This window comes from Eptesicus fuscus, chromosome 20 (genome assembly GCF_027574615.1).
Source record: "Eptesicus fuscus isolate TK198812 chromosome 20, DD_ASM_mEF_20220401, whole genome shotgun sequence".
Taxonomy (NCBI): Eukaryota; Metazoa; Chordata; class Mammalia; order Chiroptera; family Vespertilionidae; genus Eptesicus; species Eptesicus fuscus.
Window position 1 is genome coordinate 51,462,798 of NC_072492.1, and position 18,868 is coordinate 51,481,665.

General features: G+C 66.1%; 3 protein-coding genes and 1 non-coding gene across 4 annotated transcripts; 2 read left to right on the plus strand and 2 right to left on the minus strand.

Moving 5' to 3' along the window:
* Positions 1–327: 327 nt before the first annotated feature.
* On the plus strand, positions 328–2,307 carry TEX19 (testis expressed 19). Its single transcript, XM_054709837.1, has 2 exons — positions 328–1,210; positions 2,109–2,307. The coding sequence occupies exons 1-2, from the start codon at positions 375–377 to the stop codon at positions 2,305–2,307; spliced, it is 1,035 nt and encodes a 344-aa protein (XP_054565812.1). The 5' UTR covers positions 328–374.
* Positions 2,308–4,719: 2,412 nt separating this feature from the next.
* Positions 4,720–4,850, minus strand: LOC114227629 (small nucleolar RNA SNORA43). Its single transcript, XR_003613713.2, has one exon. It is a non-coding gene; the product is annotated as a small nucleolar RNA SNORA43 (small nucleolar RNA).
* Positions 4,851–5,060: 210 nt separating this feature from the next.
* Positions 5,061–7,774, plus strand: UTS2R (urotensin 2 receptor). The gene is made up of 2 exons (XM_008155113.2): positions 5,061–6,109; positions 7,660–7,774. The coding sequence occupies exons 1-2, from the start codon at positions 5,061–5,063 to the stop codon at positions 7,772–7,774; spliced, it is 1,164 nt and encodes a 387-aa protein (XP_008153335.2).
* Positions 7,775–9,227: 1,453 nt separating this feature from the next.
* On the minus strand, positions 9,228–18,782 carry OGFOD3 (2-oxoglutarate and iron dependent oxygenase domain containing 3). The gene is made up of 9 exons (XM_054708985.1): positions 18,709–18,782; positions 17,933–18,150; positions 16,464–16,539; positions 15,345–15,387; positions 14,217–14,281; positions 13,618–13,674; positions 12,485–12,638; positions 11,746–11,869; positions 9,228–10,538 (listed from the first exon to the last, which is right to left on the minus strand). The coding sequence occupies exons 1-9, from the start codon at positions 18,780–18,782 to the stop codon at positions 10,402–10,404; spliced, it is 948 nt and encodes a 315-aa protein (XP_054564960.1). The 3' UTR covers positions 9,228–10,401.
* Between the last annotated feature and the right edge of the window lie 86 nt (positions 18,783–18,868).

Sequence of the window (18,868 nt, forward strand, 5' to 3'; positions counted from 1 at the left end):
GGGTGTTGGGGTCCTGGGCGGGTGGGGGAGGGGCCACGCTCCCACGTGACTCAGGCCTGAGCCGCCGAACTGAGCAGAGCCTCCTGTATAGGCTCCTCCCCCACCCCCGGCGGGTCCCTCCCGACCCGCCCGCCCACCTGCCTATAGGGGGCGCCTGACCTCCTGGGCTTCTTCCTTACAGCTCTCCAGAGACCAGAGCAATTGCATCAGCTAAAGAAATTTCCAGAAGTTCACCCTTCCCCACTTCTGCAGGTCCCTGTGGATTTGGGACCCAGTTCGTCCCTCCCACCCCAAATCCCTGCACCCCTGGCCCTCCCCCCTCCCCCTACAGTCCCCGCAAGTGCTGTCCACCCCCAGGAGCAGGCAGCGCCGCCATGTGCAGCCCGGGCAGCGAGCGGCCTGGCAGGGAGGGCGTGTCCCAACTCCACGCGTTCTGGTTGTATCAGCTCCAACATGGGAACCAGCTAAGGATCTGCTTCCCTTGCTTTAAGCTCCTCTTCCTGAGCTTTAAGGAGTCCTTGGAGTCGGGAGACTGGGAAGAGGAGGACTCGGACCCTGAGCCGGTGCAGCACCCCTGGGCGGGGCCAGAGGAGGTGCCGTCCCTGGGGATGGGGCCCAGCGGGTGGCAGGGCGTAGGTCAGCCCGAACAGGGTGAGCTTGGGGACTGGGGCTCGGACACCCTGGCGTCAGACCCTGATGAGTCCGAAGAGCCGGGCCTGATGCCCACCGAGGTGACCCCTCAAAACGCGGCACCCCTGGGCCTGGGTCCCGAGCATGCTGACTGGACCCAGGGTCTTCCCTGGAGATTTGGGGGGGTTCCTACCTGCTCCCACTGGCCGAGACCCTATGTCTTACCGCATAATTGTCTCAAAGAGGCCGTGCCCCCAGGGGAGCCCATGCTGTTGGAGCTGGTGGCCACCCGGGAGGTGGACCTTGCTCAGGCCGACAGCTGGCTGCTGAGCCTGCAGGCCATGGCCATGGTGGGCGGCCCCGCCGGCACCTACCTCCGGCACATGTCCCCGCGGTGGATCCGGAGGACCCCGGGGCAGCGCTGGGGCGTGCTGCTGGAGCCTGACCTGTGTGTGCTGCAGCTCCAGAGCGCGGCCCCGGGGCAGGACCTGAGCCCGTGGCGGCTGAGCCTCCTGGAGATCTCCCCGGCAGGCTACGGGGCCCAGCTGGTCCCTGCGGGCACGGCCCTGCTCATGAGGGGGTTCAGCGTCCTCTCTTATGCTCCCTGGCACAACACAGAGGCAGAGGAGGGCGACGCGGCACCTGGGCCAGAGGCCTCGCCCCAAGGACAGGGTCCTGGCATCGCTGAGGCAGGCAGCTGGGGGTCCCGGGAGAGCCTGGGCCCTGGGGGAGCTCCCCTATTTCCAGCGCCTCAGCCCGAAGCCCAAGTGACCACCAGGCTGCCCCAGGCCACTAGCGACTGGGAAGGACAGGCGGCTGCCCCTCCCCAGCCAGGGGAGCCGTTGGCCAGGGCTGGGGGCTGCGGCCTGTGGTGGGAGAACGGGGCGTGGCCCAGGTACTGACCCGGGAAGCAGCACCAATGTCCTGCTGGGGAGGGGTAGCTTTTCCGCCGATGCTCGATGCTCGTGCAGTTAGAACGTGGCTGTGGGCAGGTGTTCTTGTGGCTCGGAGACGAGACCCCCGCCCCCTCCCCTGCCCTGGCCACGGGAGAGCTGTTGTGGGGAGGTGACCTGGTTGAGTCAAATGTTGGCTGTTTTATGCAGTTTGACCATTTGTTTCTTTGGATGTTGTTTCTCGTTAAATAAAACCAGCGTTTTGCATCAAAGCCTTGAGTCATCCTCAGGTAGTGCCAGTTGATTGGCCTGTGGTCTCAGGTCTGGGTTGAGCCCCCGTTGCCGGTTTAAATCCCCTGGGAGGCGGGTAGGCGAGGGCTCCGCTTTTTGGTTCGAGGTGGGAGTTGTTTCACGGGTGTTTATCACGTCGCGTGTAAACAACAAATCCAGCCTCACAGGAGGGCTGTGCTGAACAATCATGGAAGTGCTCCTGACGTGACACAAACCCACAGGCTGAGCCACGTGTAAAGGTGCTCACACTGCTCCTGAGACAGAGGCTTGGGCGCCAACGACCCGGCTCCGCAGGCTCCGGGAGAAGGCAGCCCTGCGGGTCTGGTCACCGGGTGCTGTGGGCGGGAAGAAGCTCTTGATTGGCAGCTTCTGCTGGTCAGTGACCCATCTGGAGGCTCCCACATTCCTGCAGTTCAGGGAGCGCTCGCCCCTTCCAGTGAAGGAAGCAGGTCTTGGGCCCCCTGCCCGGCTCTTACTGCTGCGTGAGGGTTAACAGACCAGCAGGTCCTCTTACTGACTGGCGAGGCCGTCTTGGTCTCCGGGTCCTACCTCGCGAAGGCTGCCAATGCTCACTGCACGGGAGCAGGCAGGAGAGCGGAGCTGGTCGAAACTTGATCATCAAACCCTCGCAGCTCTGTGCGCACTTAGAACCTGCAACGTGCCCGGCTCCTCCTGAACGGGCCGCCGGGCCTCCGTTCCCTCCTCTCCCACCTCCAGGTCACACGTGAGGTTTCCTAGGTCCCAGCCAGCCCCTTTCTGCAGGTCACCCAGCCTGAGGGCCCCAGGACCCTGGAGGGGGGCCCATGGGGCTGGTTCTGGGAGAAGACAGTGTTGTGTGCACTTGAAACACTCTCGCTCTGCATTTCAGCTTCCGGGGGGGGGTGGGGGTGGGGTGGGAGGAGTGCTTCAGGGCGTGAGGCGCTCAGCTCGCTCAGCTCTCCAAGGTTCCTGGTGGCTCCAGCCCCACAGGACCTGCCCTTCCCTCCTGGGCCAGTGCCACTGGGAGAAGGCCGTGGGGCCTGAGGCTCTGCAGGAGGCCGGGAATCAAGCTTTCCTAGAGGGTGGGGAGCCCCCCCCCCCCCCTGCTCTTGATGGATGCTGTCCTTGGCCCGTGGTCATCTGTGGGTTCTGATGGGGCGCTGTGGGCTCATGTGGGGCTGGGCCCCTCAGCCACCTCGGCAGCTGAGCTGCGCCGGGTTCCTGGAGGCTTCCGAGTGACCTGGGTGTGACCTGGTTCACCAGTGTTAGGACCTGAGGCCGCGGTGAGGCCGGTCGGCCTGAATCCCCAGCCCGGGGAGACCCGTCTGAGTGCACCTGTGCAGGAGCTTCGGAGGGTGACGCCCGGCCGTCTCTCAGTGAGGCGTCGGGGTGGTGCCCGGAGGTCCCAGGGCGGCTGAATGTCGTGCGTAAAAGAACCAGGCAGTTATGAAAACAGCAGCCCAGTCACCGTGGCCCCTGTCCACCGGAGGGGGAGGGGGGTGAATAAACACTGGTCCGTCCGCAAAGGGACTCGGGTTCCGCCTTGAAAAGAAGGCGCTCCACCGGCTGCACGCGGCTGAGCCAGAGGCAGTGCCAAGTGACGGGAGCCGGGCAGGGAGGTTCAGATCCTGCAGAACCCACCACGCGAGGTCCTAGAGGGTCAGATTCACTGGACAGCCAGGAGGCGCGTCCCCAGGGGCCGGGGCAGGGTGGGGAGCTGGTGTTTAAAGGGGTCAGAATTTCTTTTTGGATGAGATTTTGGAAATGGATCATGGTGATGGTTGCACAACATTGTGAATGTTATTAAGGCCACTGGGCAGAGGCCCAGCCAGCCTGGGTCTCAACCCTCTCCAGGTCCAGGGGTGTTGGGGTGGGGTGCAGAGACACTCCGGGGAGAGGGAGCGGGTCTGGAGGTGACTGCACCCCTCCAGCTGCCTGGGGTCCCACCAGGTGACAGCGGCTCAGACCCTCGTGGGGCCGAGCCCTGCTGCCTTGGCCACCTCGCCTTCCTGGCACCGCCCAGTGCCCCCACGTGTCCCACTGCGGTGCGTCCCCCACCTCCTCCTGCCCCTTCCCGCTTCTCCACCGCCCGCAGCACCTCCTTCCTTCGGTCCTGGGCTCTCTTCCCCAGGCGCCCCCTCCCCGCCTCTCCTGGCACCCCCGCCCGGTTATTAATATCCATTCACATCCGGCGCTGGCGCGGGCAGAGGTGCAGTCCCAGCGGCCCGGCTGGCGGGAGCCCGCGGCGATCAGGAAGGGCACGCAGCTCCGCTGTCTAGGCGGGACCGCAGCCGGACTCCCCTTAGTCACGAGTCTGGGACCCCCACAACCCCTGCGTGGCTGCAGGAGCTGACAGAGGTGAGCGCGCGGGGCATCTGGTGCGGGGCGGGGTGTGGGGTGCAGGGCGATGGAGGACGTGGAGCCGCAAGTGTGCCGTGGGCTTAGCGGGGCTGCGAGTTGCTCCTGGGGCCCCGAAGCCCGGTCCCCGCGGCCGCCTGGAGACATGAGGTGCCTCCCGGGTGCTGGAGCCCCGCCCCCCCACCCCCACCCCGTGCAGCTCGGCAGCCCGTGGGGAGGCTCCAGGACTCAGCACGTCTCAGGGGTCCCCTGCCGGCTGCGCTGGGTCACGGGCAGCTTCCTGCACCCCAGGCCCAAGTCCCCACACCGGGGACGCAGGTACTGCCTGGTGGGTGGGACGCCCGAGGGGGTCCTGGCCGTTCTGGACGCAGAGGGGAAAGCCTGGAGCCAGTGTTACCGTGTGGATGTGGGCCATCCCAGGGCCTTCCTCCGTTGAGTGCTCCCACATCTAAGCCTTTTTTTTCTTATGGAAAGAATCCTCAGACATCGGAGTTGTGCAACTCCCTGAGCTTTTAAAAATTAAATTTAATACAGGGCATTGAGTTTAAAAAAATTTTTTTTTCTTCAGGAATGTCAGGCTACAAACCATTCTTCGTGCCCGCTGTGAGCACTGAGCCGGGAAATAGCCACTTCCTCTGCGCCCTGGAGGCACAGGGGCCGCAGGGCAGCAAAGTATATTTTTATTGATTTCAGAGGGAGAGAGAGAGAAACATCAGTGATGAGAGAGAATCACTGATCCGCTGCCTCCTGCACACCTCACACTGGGGATCGAGCCCGCAACCCGGGGCTGTGCCTGCCGTGACCTCCTGGTTCAACCGCTGACCCGCGCTGGCCGGGCTGATCTGCACCTTTAATGGTACCTTTTCCTGCAGGGCAAGCTCGTCGCCCACAGATGACCTCGCTGCAGGGATGGCGCTGAGCCCTGAGCCCACGAGCAGGTTCCCCATCATGGCTGCGAGGGGCGGTCCCACGGCCGAGCCACCCGGCAGCCTCAACGCGTCCCTGAACGGCTCGTGGGCCAGCCCCGTGGGGCCCAGCTCCCTGGAGGACCAGGTGGCCTCGGGCGCCCTGGGGGTGGTGCTCCTGGCCATGGGCGCGGTGGGCGTGGCGGGCAACGTGTACATCCTGGTGGTCCTGGGCCGCTTCCCGCGCGCCTCGGCCTCCCTGCGCGCGTACGTGGTCAGCCTGGCGCTGGCCGACCTGCTCTACCTGCTCAGCGTCCCCTTCGTCGTGGCCACCTACGTCTCCCGGGAGTGGCACTTCGGGGACGCGGGCTGCCGCGTGCTGCTCAGCCTGGACCTGCTGACCATGCACGCCAGCAGCTTCACGCTGGTCCTCCTGAGCGGCGAGCGCTGCGCCGCGGTGCTGCGGCCGCTGGACGCGGCGCGGCGGCCCGGGCGCTACCGCAAGGCCCTGGCGCTGGGCGCGTGGCTGCTGGCGCTGCTGCTGGCGCTGCCCATGGTCCTGGCCGTGCGGCTGGTGCCCAAGGGCGGCAAGGGCGTCTGCCTGCCGGCCTGGGGCCCGCGCACGCACCGCGCCTACCTGACGCTGCTCTTCGGCACCAGCATGGTGGGCCCCGGCCTGGCCATCGGGCTGCTCTACGCGCGCCTGGCCCGGGCCTACCGGCGGGCGCAGCGGGCCCCCTTCCCGCGGACGCGGCGGCTGCCCGCCCCCCGGGTGCTGCGCCTCGTCCTGGGCATCGTGCTGCTCTTCTGGGCCTGCTTCCTGCCCTTCTGGGTGTGGCAGCTGCTGGCGCAGTACCGCGGGGCCCCGCCGCTCCCGGCCCGCGGCGCGCGCCTCCTCAACTACCTGACCACCTGCCTCACCTACGGCAACAGCTGCCTCAACCCGTTCCTCTACACGCTGCTCACCAGGAACTACCGGGACTTCCGCCGGCGCCGCCCGGGCCCCCCACCGCCTCCCAGGAGGCCCCTGGGGGGTCTGCACCTGAGCTCCAGGTGGGGGTGGGGCGGCCATAGCCCCTCGCAGCCCCCAGCCCTGCCGACAGCCCCTTCCTCTGCCCCTGATGTTCCAGGCCCCGCCCTCCCGCGGGCACAAGCGCTTTTAGAATAAAGAGCAGCCGTTCCCTGTACACTGGGTCAGCGACGGCCTGTGACAGCGACGCTCAGTCACGCCCGCAAGGCTGGGCTGCGGGCCTTGCCCGGGTGGTGCCAGCACAGTGCCCGCCGCGGGCTGGGGGAGGGGAGCACCGGCTGCACCCCACCTTCCTCTGGGGAAGGGTCCTTGAAGAGCGGCCACCCCAGCTCTGTCCCGGGACCTGGGCTGTCCCCCCTGAGGACGCCTATGGGAGGGCAGCCAGCAGGGCCCCAAGAGCGAGTCCGGTCACTCTGGCCCACCTTGGTTCTTGGACCATCGAACCCTTTGGCCAGTCCCCGTCCCTGGAAGGCACTGACCAGGGCCCCCCCATTCCTGGGCAGAGGGGCCAGTGGAGAGTGTGGGGACGGAGGTCGGGGGAGGGGACGCTCCATCTGCGTCAGCCCTGACTCCAGGGCAGTTGGTCAGCAGCGGGGACGGGAGGGCTGCCTGCCGTCTGACAGAGGAGCACACGGAGGCCGAGGGAGCCGGGTGATGGGTGAGTTCTCTCGGCACTTAAAGGTCACCCACCAACACCCAGACCTGCGGATGAAGAAGCAAAACCCGAGCCAGGCTCAGCCCCGGCCGCGGGCGCCCAGTGCTCATGGAGCCCCTGACCGCAGCCCAGGCCCTCCCTGCTGCCCGCCGCCGGGGCGCCCGGGCTGTGTGTGCCGCGTCTTAGAAGTTTCCGGACAGTCTCCAATGTTTATTCCCCCGGGGCGTGTAGACCCACCCGCCTGCACGGGCCATCGTGGAGGGAGGGTGTCTGTCCGTCCCTGCCCGAGTGCAGGTCACCCAGAGAGGCAGCGAGGCCCGCGGCCAGGAGCAGGGGTCAGCGTGACGTCCTCTGAGGCTGTGGTCACCCTTGCGGGCAGCTGGGCTCGGGGAGACCATTGGGCTCAGGACGAGGCGCCTTCCACCAGGGAGCGTGTGGCATCGTGTACGTGTGAGTCGTCACGTCCGTGACTATCTTTCTAACGGGGCCTGGCAAGGCTGGGAAAGCGAGACCCAGAGCCCAGACCCTCGAGGAAAAGATCGATACGGGCGGTCACACAAGTCACTTAAAGTCCCAACGCAGAACAAGACACCGGGAGGCAGACAGGACGGCCCCCGGCCCGGCATGGGCGTTGCGTCGAAGGCAGGTCGGGGTCTGATGCGGGGCCAGCGCCCCCACTGCCGGGAGTCTGCCCTGCAGCCCGACGTGGCGACAGGTCTGAGGGGGGTGCTGGTCTCAGCGTCAGTTCAGGAGTCAGAGGCCCCGTGACCTGTGACCTGCTCGGTGGATTACGACGTGGCCACCAGGCGGAGGGCTGTGTTCTGAGAGTTACAGAGGCGTCGCCGGAGGACTGGCCATGGGGTAGACTAAGGATATTGGCAAACGGCAGGCGGATGGTCTGCCACCTGCGACCTCCAGGTGGACACGAGCCAATCAGGAGCGAGACTGCGAGGCCCTGGGAGCCCTTGGAGACCAGACGCTGACCACTCAGACGAGTGTTTCGCTAATGCTCTCTGGTCCACGGCTCCCGTGAGGCTGGGCTAGTGGGGGCGGCTTCGCGGGGCGGGGCTGGAGCTCTGCTGGACCAGAGGCCCGGACGGGACTGGCTGGGACTGGGTGCTCAGCGGCATCAGGAGAGGGGCCGGGTGCCAGGCCTGGAGCACTCCCCACCCACCCCCAGTCCGTGTCCCCGTCCTCAGCCCTCCCAATGGTGCTGGGGCCTGTGAGCAGGACAGTGCAGGGCCTGCACCTGGCGGGAGGACGAATACAAGGATGAATGTGTGGACAGAGTCCCTCAGCCAGGGACCCACCCACTGCCTTGCCTTCCCGGCAGGGGAGGGGAAGGGGGAGGGAGAGGAGGGAGGGGGGAAGAGCCCAGCCAGAAGCAGGAATTCACAGCCCAGACAGAGGGGTGGCTCCCTGGCGGTGGCAGCAGGCAGGCGCCAGGACGGCAGTCTGGTGGCGGGTGATGGGTTTACCAGGTGCAGGCACATTCCTGCCCCAAAGGCAGTCGGTCTCTGGGTTGGCAGCTGATCACTGCCAGGCGGGGTGTGTGTGTGTGGATCGGCCACGGCCCAGCCCAGCGCCTGGGTCCCACCGCCCCCTTCAGGGGCCCAGCGGGAGGGCAGGGGAGCCCCAGTTGCTGCTTGGAGCAGACACCAAGCCCAGAGGCTGGGCTCCCGCACCCTGCACCCATCAGTCATCCATCCACAGACACACACTCCACGTTCCCTTCCCTCCTCCTCTCCGGGACTCACTCCGGGGAGTTGCACCTACAACCGGTGGACATGGTTGTTTACCTGCCTGGGAGCTCTGCTCCGGGCTGACCTCACCTCACGGGGCCCTTGGGGGGGAGGCTGCAGCTGGCACAGGTGATGGCAGAGCCAGGGCAGTGACAGTGACCCTGGGCAGAGATGGGCTGCCCGGGCACCCAGCTGGTGTGCAGAGACCTGGCCTCCTCACGCCCGTCACGCCCAGTTCTGACCTGGCTCACCTGCGGGGCCACCCCCGGTGCAGGGTGCTGGGTCCTCTCTCCCTGGATGCTCAGGAGCCCAGCCTGGCTGTCAGGCCTGCAGGAGAAGCGGGGAGCCCATCCCGTGGTGGGGAGACAGGTGGCCAGAGTCTAGCCGGGGGCCCCTACACCCACAAACCATCCTCCCTGGAATCAGGGACCCAGGGCCATGCACAGGGCAGCGGTTTCCACTGAATTCCAGACGGATGATGCTGCGCAGGACGCCCGGTGGCCGGCCCCCCACCAGCAGCTCCGGGAGCCGCCTTCCCAGGCCGCCAAGGCCCAGCCGTGCGGGGGTGGGGCCGGTTCTCCTGGGAGGGGCAGCCCCAGAGGGCCCGGGGTGACCCTAAGGCCACCTTTCCCACCGACAGCTGGAGACCACCGGTGGGTGGGGTGGTGAGCACTCAGCTCGGGGACCCCGTCCAGCCCCTCCCCCTCGCTGCACTCCCCACACACGCATCCCCTGGTCCCCAAGGTGCCCCCTCGGAGGGCTCGCCCCTGGTCTCCGTCACTAAGTTCTCGCATTCCTGCTCCAGAGCCGAGGCCGGGTCTCAGACTCGAGGGGCCGCCCAGGCCGCAGGGCGCCGCAGGACGAGGTCAGGCTGGGAGCACCCCAGCTCAGTGGGCAGGCGGCCCTGTGCCCCGTGGCGCAGGCACCCGAGTGTGATCGAAAGTCCAGAGCCTGTGTCTCACCCCAAAGCTATGTGTCCGCGTGGAACACGGAGGAACACGGAGGCGCCGGGCGTGGCCCCGTGCCAGGAGGCTCCCAGGCCGTCAGGACCGGGCCTGGGCCTGAGCGGGGAGGGGGCACCTCGGTTTCTGCCCTGGGCCTCCCAACACTCCATCCTCACCTCACGGCCATGTCCTCACCCCACAAGTCCTGACAGCCCCCCAGGTAATGGCGGTCTCTGCTGTGTGCGGTGGGCAGCGGGGGCAGTGTTGAGGGTTGGGGACCCAGGGGGGCGGCATATGCGAACAGGGGGCCCACTTTTTCCTGGGGAGGAAGCCACGGTCTCGGAGCCCACCCTGCCGTGCAGGGCCCCTTCCTGGGGGAAAATGGGGGCCACACAGAGGGGTGGGCCCTACACCTTCTTTTCTGGAAACTCAAGTTCAAGGTGAGAAGCGCAGGGTTGGTCTGGAAGCCCTGAGCTGGGGTTGGACCAGGAGGGTTAGTTTCCCAGCTCGGCCCCCAGCTGCTCTTTGTGCTGCAGGACTCACCGCTGTCCCCGGCTGTTCCTTCGGTTCCGGGAGAGAACCTGCTGCCCCCAAGGCCTGCCCGGCGTGGACGCCCGCCCGGGGCTATGGGGCTGGGTTCGGGGAGAGGCGTCCTCACGGGACTGCCCGGCTGGTGTCTCAGGTCCTGGGCCCCAGCCTGCCCCCGGCCCTGCTCCCTGGGACCTTCCCGAGGGAGCTCTGGCCCCATAGGGCATCGTCCGGGCGACGGGACTCCGACCTGGGTGCGGGGAGCCATCCTGAGGGGGCGGACACAGGCCTGGGAGAAGGCTGGCTCCCTTCACCTACTCGCCGGGGAAACAACCGAGACGTTAGCCAGTCACATGCAGCTGATGGCAAGGCACCTGTTCCCGGGAGGGCGAGAGGGGAGGGCGAGAGGGGAGGGGGGACTCAGCCGAGGACGCCGTGGGGCTGCGCTACGTGAAGGCTGGGTCAGCGATGCTGTGGTCGGGGTTGCAGGTGAAGGCGATGGTGACGGCGTAGCGGGTGCCCCAGCGCACCCTCTCCACACGGTGCAGGTTCTCAGACCCCGAGGTGAAGAAGGACACGCGGCCTGAGGAGGAGAGAGACGTGACCCGGCCACGTGTGGCCCCTGCAACCTGCATCCTACCAAACCGGCACCAGGACCCCGGCGGCGGGGTGCAGCCCACAGCAACCCCGGACTGCCTGCCCACGGGACTGCCTGCCCACGGACTGCCTGCCCACGGGACTGCCTGCCCACGGACTGCCTGCCCACGGACTGCCTGCCCACGGGACTGCCTGCCCACGGACTGCCTGCCCACGGGACTGCCTGCCCACGGGACTGCCTGCCCACGGACTGCCTGCCCACGGACTCCCTGCCCACGGACTGCCTGCCCACGGACTGCCTGCCCACGGACTCCCTGCCCACGGACTGCCTGCCCACGGGACTCCCTGCCCACGGGACTGCCTGCCCACGGACTCCCTGCCCACGGACTCCCTGCCCACGGACTGCCTGCCCACGGGACTGCCTGCCCACGGACTGCCTGCCCACGGACTGCCTGCTCACGGACTGCCTGCCCACGGGACTGCCTGCCCACGGACTGCCTGCCCACGGACTGCCGATGTGGGAGCAGGGCGAGAGGAAGGGAACCCGTAGTGTCTGAGGGAACGGTGGGCGGGCCCTCGGGGCAGGGCGAGGCACCGCAGGCCTGTGGTCCGGGCACCAGGACATGTTGTGGCAGGTATGTGTGTGCCCTGGGGCCACGCTGGGAGTCTGTGATACACTGTGACTTACAGTGGGGCCTTCACGTGACAGAAGTTCTACTCAAGCATTTATTGGGCTAAAACGCCCTCCGGGAGTCCCAGGGGGCACCACACGCTCCCCCAGGACCTGGCTTTCCTTCCCACAGGCCCCAGAGGGAGGGGATGAGCCGTGTGCTTAAGGCAAGGTGGATGGCAGCGCCGTGCCCCACTAGGGGGGCAGCAGGGCCCCGAGCTCAGTCTCCCTGACATTGTGATCTGCTGGGGAGGGTCCCTCTGGGGAGGGTCGGGCGGGGCACAGGGCAGGTGCCCGGTGCAGGTGCAGGGGGGCCGGGCGCATGGGGCCGGGCAGGCGTGGGAGCCTCTTGGCCGGGACAGCAGAGACCGAGGACAGGGTGCCTTACCCTCTGACAGATGGGTCCCCCGGGCTCTCAGCCCAGCGGGCACAGATCCAGGCAGAGCTGGGCACACAGCAGGCGCTCCATAAACGCAGCGCCCGCCCCCGAAACCCCCCACCCAGGGCCGCCTGCACGTCCCACCTGCTCTGGGCTCCACCGTCCTGTTGGCGCCCTCCTCCATGAACACGAACCGGCCCCCGCCGAAGTCGTCCAGGTAGTCGGAGAGGTACAGCAGCGAGGTGTAGTCGAAGGAGCCGTAGGTCACCTGCGGGCGGAGGGGAGCGGCATCGCTGAGCCGAGCGGGGGCGTCAGGCACCAGCACTCCCGCCGCCTCCGTCTCGGGGCGCTTTCCTTGCACCCGAGTCTGGCCCTGCCTGGGGTCCCGCACAGTCAAGGCCGGGTCCGTGCTCCTGGGGAGTAGCAGGTGCGGGACCCACAGCCAACGCGTGACGCGCAGGGCGAGGGCGGCAAAAAGAGCTCCTGTGCTTTCCTCGGGGGAGGGGCAACCCCAGCTTTTTAAAGAACATGGAGGCCCGGCCGGCGTGGCTCAGGGGCTGAGCATCGACCTATGAACCAGGAGGTCACGGTTTGATTCCCCGGTCAGGGCACAGGCCCAGGGTTGCAGGCTCCATCCACAGTGCGGGGGCGTGCAGGAGGCAGCAGATTCATGATTCTCTCTCATCATTGGTGTTTCTCTCTCTCCCTCTCCCTTCTTCTCTAAAACCAATTAAAAAATACATAAAAACACACACAAAAACAACAAGAACGTGGTAACATGCATCCCACAGAGAACATGCTGGGACGCCCAGGCAGAGCGGAGCTGGGATGGCCGTGGACAAGCGTGTGGTGCGTGCCCCCCGCCAGCCACACGGAGGCCCACCTTGTCCACGTGTGCGTGCCAGTACTCGTCATGGGCCGTCCGGGCCTCCGTGCTGTTGATGCGGGAGAAGAAGGTGGGCTTCGTCAGGTACAGCGAGGACGCGCTGATGCCGAAGGCCTGGGCGATGGCGAGCTGGACCTTCTGCCGCACGTCCCTGTGGGAGGACACGGTCAGCGGAGCCGGTGGCCTCGGAGGGAAGCATTCCCACGGTGCCCCGTGCCCATGCACACGACACCCCACACACGTGTCACAGGGCATCGTGTGCGAGACCAGGGCCCTGAGGACCAGCCCCTCGGAGGAGCGACATGGCATCGGCTGGCTGGGCAGTGCCAGGGGACAGACGGGCAGCGGCAGGAGGTGAGCGGCCCTGCCCACGCCCACAGGTTCCCGAGCAGCGTGGAGGCCTGGACTGTGGGTGAGCCATGCACGGCCAGGGGCTGGGCTACCGGAGACACGGGCCCCTCCCTGCATGTCCAGGGGCTGGGGTCCAGGCCGCACGCCTGCAGCCCCGTGCCAGGCCCTAAAATGACATCCCGAGTGGGACGGCTTGAGCAGGACAGTGCGCCCATCGCTCTGACATTTCCAAGCCACGGGCCGGCCCGCCATGTGTGCCACCAGCTAAGGACACTCCCACCTGGCAGGGCCCTGACTGCACAGGGACCCCCCACGCTCGTCTCAGCGAGAGCACGGAGTTAGCCTGCCGGCGTGGCTCCGTGGGTGAGTGGCGACCCAGGAACCAGGAGGTCTCGGTTCGATCCCCGGTCAGGGCACAGGCCCAGGTCCCGGGCTCGACCCGTGTGGGGTGTGCAGGAGGCAGCCGATCGATGTCTCCCTCTGACATCAATGTTCTCTCTCCAGCTCTTGCAGGACCGACCGGAGAGGGGCTTGTGGGCGTGACGAGCGCCGAGGGCCTGCCTGGCGTGGTGACCCGCCCCGCACTGGCCGCGGCTTCCTGGCCGGGGCCCTAACGGGTCATGGGTGGTCGAGACCATCTGGCAGGACCCACAGAGGCGGTGCGGCCCTGTGCCACGTACCAACCGACACGCCAGCTAGCTCAGCTCCAGGGCCAGGGTGCTCCGCCCTCCCCCTCGCAGCCGGCCGCTCCCGCCCACACCGGCCCGGCCGCTCCTCACCGGTACACCCGGAAGTCCTCTTGGGAGAAGATGTTCTCTGCGTTGTCCCCGAAGTACCTGAGGGAGTGAGGAGCGTTCACTCCCGTCAGGGTCCGTCTTCCCGCGGGAAGCCCTCGGCCCCTGGGAGCTGCCGTCCTGCAGGTTGGGTCTGTTTCTACAGCGATGCCTGCGGGATGCAGGGCAGGGAGGGGCCAGCACTGCCGAGCCACGAGGGTGCCGGTCCCGGGGCTGCGGGAGTCTGGGCTTCTCCTGGCCCCGGGAGCGGCCAGAATCCCTCAGGCCCCACGGAGGCTCACAGGGCTCACGGGGAGCCGGCCTCACCTCTCCCGCTCTCCCGCGGCCCCGGGCCCGAGCCCTGAGCAGGTCCCTGCTCCCCGAGAAGCCCCGATGCTAGACGGGCCCCTGAAGCTTGAGACCAAGGATGCTGCCCTCGGAGAAGGGCCACGCCTTCCGGTCCTTGCGGCCCATGTCCCTGCGGCAAATGTCACGGTTTACCCAGGACCCGAAGCCGCTGCTGCGAGCCTCCCTGGTGTCCCCCCGAGGAGTGCTCAGACCCCGGGTGCAGGTCGCCCGAGGGGGCCGCCGCCGCGGACGCTCACCTGTACAGGTTCACAAAGTGCTTCCCCACCGACAGGGCGCCCGAGTGCAAGTCCAAGATGGACGCCTGCAGGAGACGGCAGAGCGGAGCGTGAGGGCGGCAGCCACGGAGCCTCGCCGGCGCACCCAGGGCGGGAGACAGTTAGACCCAAGTGTGTGCCGCACGGTCCCGTTCGCTGCAGCCCGAAGATCAGACTCGGGTCCAATTCTGGAAACAGCCACCGACGGCGCCCGATGCACCGGGGACCCCCCGCGCCGAGGCACAGGCCCCGCCCCCCCCGCCAGAGCTTTGTTCATGTAAAGCCGACCCACAGCGATCGGCTTCGGTTTAAAGTTCGAGGAGTTTTGGCGTCCGGATGCCCCCACGCAACCACCATCACCACCAAGACCTTAAACGCACCCTGTCCTTCGGGCCCTGTTTCCTGTCCACCTGCAGGGACAACGCTCATTCTCTTAGACAAATGCCAAGGAGCGAAGGGCTGGGCCAGTACTGTTTTTGTTTTAATCCTCACAGAGGACATTCCCCCCATGGATTCCTCTTAGAGAAGGGAAGGGAAGGGAGGGGAGGGAGGAACATCGACGTGAAAGAGACACACCGATTAGCTGTCTCCTGCACATGCCTTGACCAGGACCGGGGATCGAACCTGCAACCCAGGTATGTGCTTTTGACCAGGAATTGAACCTGAGATCCTTCGGTGAACAGGCTGACGCGCTAACCACTTAGCAACACTGGCCAGGGCTGGGTCATAACTTATTTTTTTTTAAATATTTTTTATTGATTTCAGAGAGGAAGGGAGAGGGAGAGAGAAACATCAATGATGAGAGAGAATCATGGATCGGCTGCCTCCTGCACACCCCTCACTGGGGATCGAGCCCACAACCCGGGCCTGTGCCCCGACCGGGAATCGAAACATGACCTCCTGGTTCGTATCGACGCTCAACCGCTGAGCCGGGATTGTGGGCTCGATCCCCAGTAGGGGGCATGCAAGAGGCAGCCGATCCATGTTTCTCTCTCATCGATGTTTCTGTCTCTCTCTCTCCCTCTCCCTTCCTCTCTCTGACATAAATAACGACATACATTGAAAAAAGGAGTAAAGAGAAAACTGAAGCAGGAGTCGCATACAACTCACCCCTCCATCGGATCCTCCCAGGGAGAGCCCCTTCTCCGCTATGCTGTGGGAGAGATCATTTTAAGTCACACCTATTCATAGTCTCACCTGCCGTACATCTAGGCAAGTGCCCCCCCATGGTCAATGCAACGCTGACAGACTGTTTAATGTCTAGGACATAAGCACGTGGTTAGACCACAGGACTCAGCTTCCAAAGCTAAGTGAGTGAATGGCTGTTTTATCTTCTGTGGACAACACAGAACACAGCTCGGGAACAAGTGGGCGCCATGGCAGTCTGCCGTGCGGAGCGGCTGAACTACTCCCAGGCGGTCCCCGTCCTGTCTCCACAGCCGGGGGGCAGCCTCTGGAACCTCCAGGTCGGGGAGGCGAGGCCCCGTGGTGGGCCTGCTGCCCGACGGGACCATGCGGCCACGAAGGGGCAAGAGCTTCCAGGAAACTGCGCCCGGGAAACTGCGGGGAAGGCCAACCCCAAGCCAGTGCCCTCGCCGAAGAGCCCACGGTGTCGTCTGGACCGGGGACGGAGCACCTCCCGTCGGGACTCGCTCGGCGTCTGGCTGGCGATGCCAACAATGTCGACCGCAGCCCACGGGCCAGACTCCGCCCCACTCACCGCTCGCTTCCAAAGACAGTCTGTGTCTGAACAGCTCGTCGTAAAGTCTACGCTCTAAGATCCCGTTTTTAAAATTTCAACCAGGAAATCCCACCTACTTCTGAGTAAGACTTCCTGCCCCACGAGTCCCTGCTAGTGGCCGGAGGGCTAATCCCACCCAGTTTGGGAGGACGTGGAACCAGCACCTGGTGACCACCTGCTGTGGGCGAACACCCAGCCTCCAGACAGGCACCCGTGGGGGCCCCGGAGCTGCTGGGACGGCTCCCCCACCCGACCACCCGACCACCCGACCACCCGAACGGGTCAGAACCGCTTTCCCGGGAGGAAGCCCGCTTCAGAGGGCAGCAGCCTTTCCTGGACCCTACACGCCTACCCCTGTCTTGGGAGCACTCAGACACTTTAATGAATTCTCTAAGTCATCTTGTGAGTAGGAGTTCTCTGCTCCCCTCCGCGCCCCCCAGCCCCAGATTCCCGCTGGCTCGGGACAGAAGCTCGGGGATGCGCCCCACCTGCGGACCCGCCGGGCCTCCTCCCTGGTGATGACAGCGTCGGTGATGCCCCGGCCACACTTGATAGGGGAGCAGCCTGGAGAGAGAGGAGCCGGGTGAGAGGTCACCGATACAATAAAGCCTGAAGACAAAGCCTGTGGGAGGCCCTCCCGGGGACGATGGGGCTTTGTGGGAGGCGGCCCCCACGTGACGAGCCCCTCCTCGCTTCTCTCACCTGGGAGAGGAGAGGGCTGGCGAAGGGCTGTCCAGAGGCTTTAAAATGCACGCCCGCTGTTTTTTTATTGTGGTAAAATATACATGTCACAAAACTTGCTGCTTTAACCATTTTTACGTGGGTGGTTCAATGGCATCAAGCGCATTCGCATGCTGTGCAGCCGTCACCCCACCCATCCCCAGAACTTTGTCATCTTCCCAAACTTGATACCCCATCCCCATTAAACACGAATTCCTCCTCCCTCGCCCCCATTCCAGCTGTTTGTAATGATGAATTATTAAATGGGCGGGAAGGAAAGTTTTCTTCAGTCCAACCTCTGAAAAAGATTTTCCTGAACACTGGGACGTCAGAGGGAAAGGCCAACCACAGGGCCCGCTCCTGCCCTGGCCGCTCAGAGGAATGAAAACCAGCCCCGCCCTCCCCGCTTCCTTCCAGTTACATCCCCTCTGTGCATCCCAACAGCGCCCCCTGGTGGAAGCACCTGGCAATTTCTTGGTTCAAGTTCAAAGCCTTGCTCTGGACAAGAGATCAACTGAATTCTGCCTGAAACACCCGGCCGCCCAGGAGACGGCTTTTCACACGGAGACAGCGTCCCCGGAGCAGGGGAACGTGCGGGGAAGTACAGCTGCCAGAGGCCCGAGGGCGCGGGGTCTCAGGGGCTCGGCCACCGCGCCGCCCGGGGTCTGCGCTCTCTCCAGGGTGCTGAACCCGCCGGCTCTCGGCCTCTGGGCATCTGCGGACACAACCCGCAGCCCGAACCAGACGGCCGGCCGGCCACGCCCTCCTCCTGCCCGCTCAGAGCCGAGGGTGCCCGGATGGGACAGGCGCCACGTGAGAGAAGGGCCTCTGGGAGGGACATTCGTTCCTATTTTCTGCAGCGACGCTGTCCAGCCAGTGCCTTTGCTGGTTTCACCGTTCGCGGTCCTCTCTCCAACTCTGTGCATCCTCCGGGCAAACCTCCTCCTCCACCGGCAGCACCCACCCCCGGTGAGGGGGCCTGCGGGGAGCCCTGGCCGCGGCCTCCCAGGTCCTCCCAGGTGACCAACGGGCCTGCCCTGTGCAGGGCCCCAGACACCTGCACTTCCCAGCCCAGGTGTGGGAACAGAGCTGGGGAAGGGGAAAGGTCACCGGCCACCCCATCACTTTCAGCCCCATCCCACCGGCTCACGGAAGCAAAGACACGCACGTTAAACACGCCGCACTTCACGTGAACGTGCCGCCCCGCTCCTTCCTGGGTCACCGCGGCGCCACCTACCTTCAAATCTCCGGTGACTGTTATAGTCCTCGGAGCAGGGCACCTCAATGAACCGGCCGGGCAGGACCTCGCCTCGGTGAGCCAGGACCTCGGTGACACCGTCCTCGCCCGCCAGGCTGCCCCAGAGCAGGAGCGCAGCGAGCGCGGCCCCAGCGCCCAGGGCGGCGGCTCTCGGCCACCTCCTCCGCACCTCCCGGGGCGCCCGGGCACTCTTCATGCTGAGAACAGAACACACATGGTCCCCACCGGCACCTGTGGGTGCTGAACAGCAGACCAAGCCGACCAGAGGCCACGGCCACCGTGGCTCACTGCCCTGACCTGGCCCTGCACCAACCATTGTCAGAGCTCCTGTCAATCAATGGGTGGGGGGGTAGAATACGGTGAGAATGTGGGGAGTCCGGCCTGGAGCCATCGCTACACACGGGGTAGGGGCGTCAGTGAAGGTTTCGGGCGGGGAGCCCTCCTTCCACCCCGTGACCCCCAGCCCAAGCCACCCACGGCTTTGAGCCAGGGCTGCCAGGGTGACTGAGCGTGCCGGTGGGGGCGGGAATCTGCTGGCCCCACCCACACGACAGCCCCGCCCCCGTCTTGACAGACCACGCCCACTCTCGGACAGATACCCACGGGGCAGTCCCGCCTCCCGCTGAAGACCACGCCCACACCTGGCAGACCACGCCCCCACGGACAGACCACACCCACAGGCAGCCCCTCCGGCCACGCCCACGGCCTGGCCCGCCGCCGCCGAGCCCTCGCCCTCCCTCCCGGGCTGCCAGTACCTGCTCGGGCGCCTGCGTTCGGCCGTCCCGCTGCCTTCGGGCGCCTTGGGCGCGCCCCTCCGCTGAGGCGCCATCGGGCCAGCCCGCCACGGAGCCGGGCCGAACGCGGGAGCCGCCGGAGCCGGGACGAGCGGCGCGAGAGGTAGCGCGAGGCAGGCGC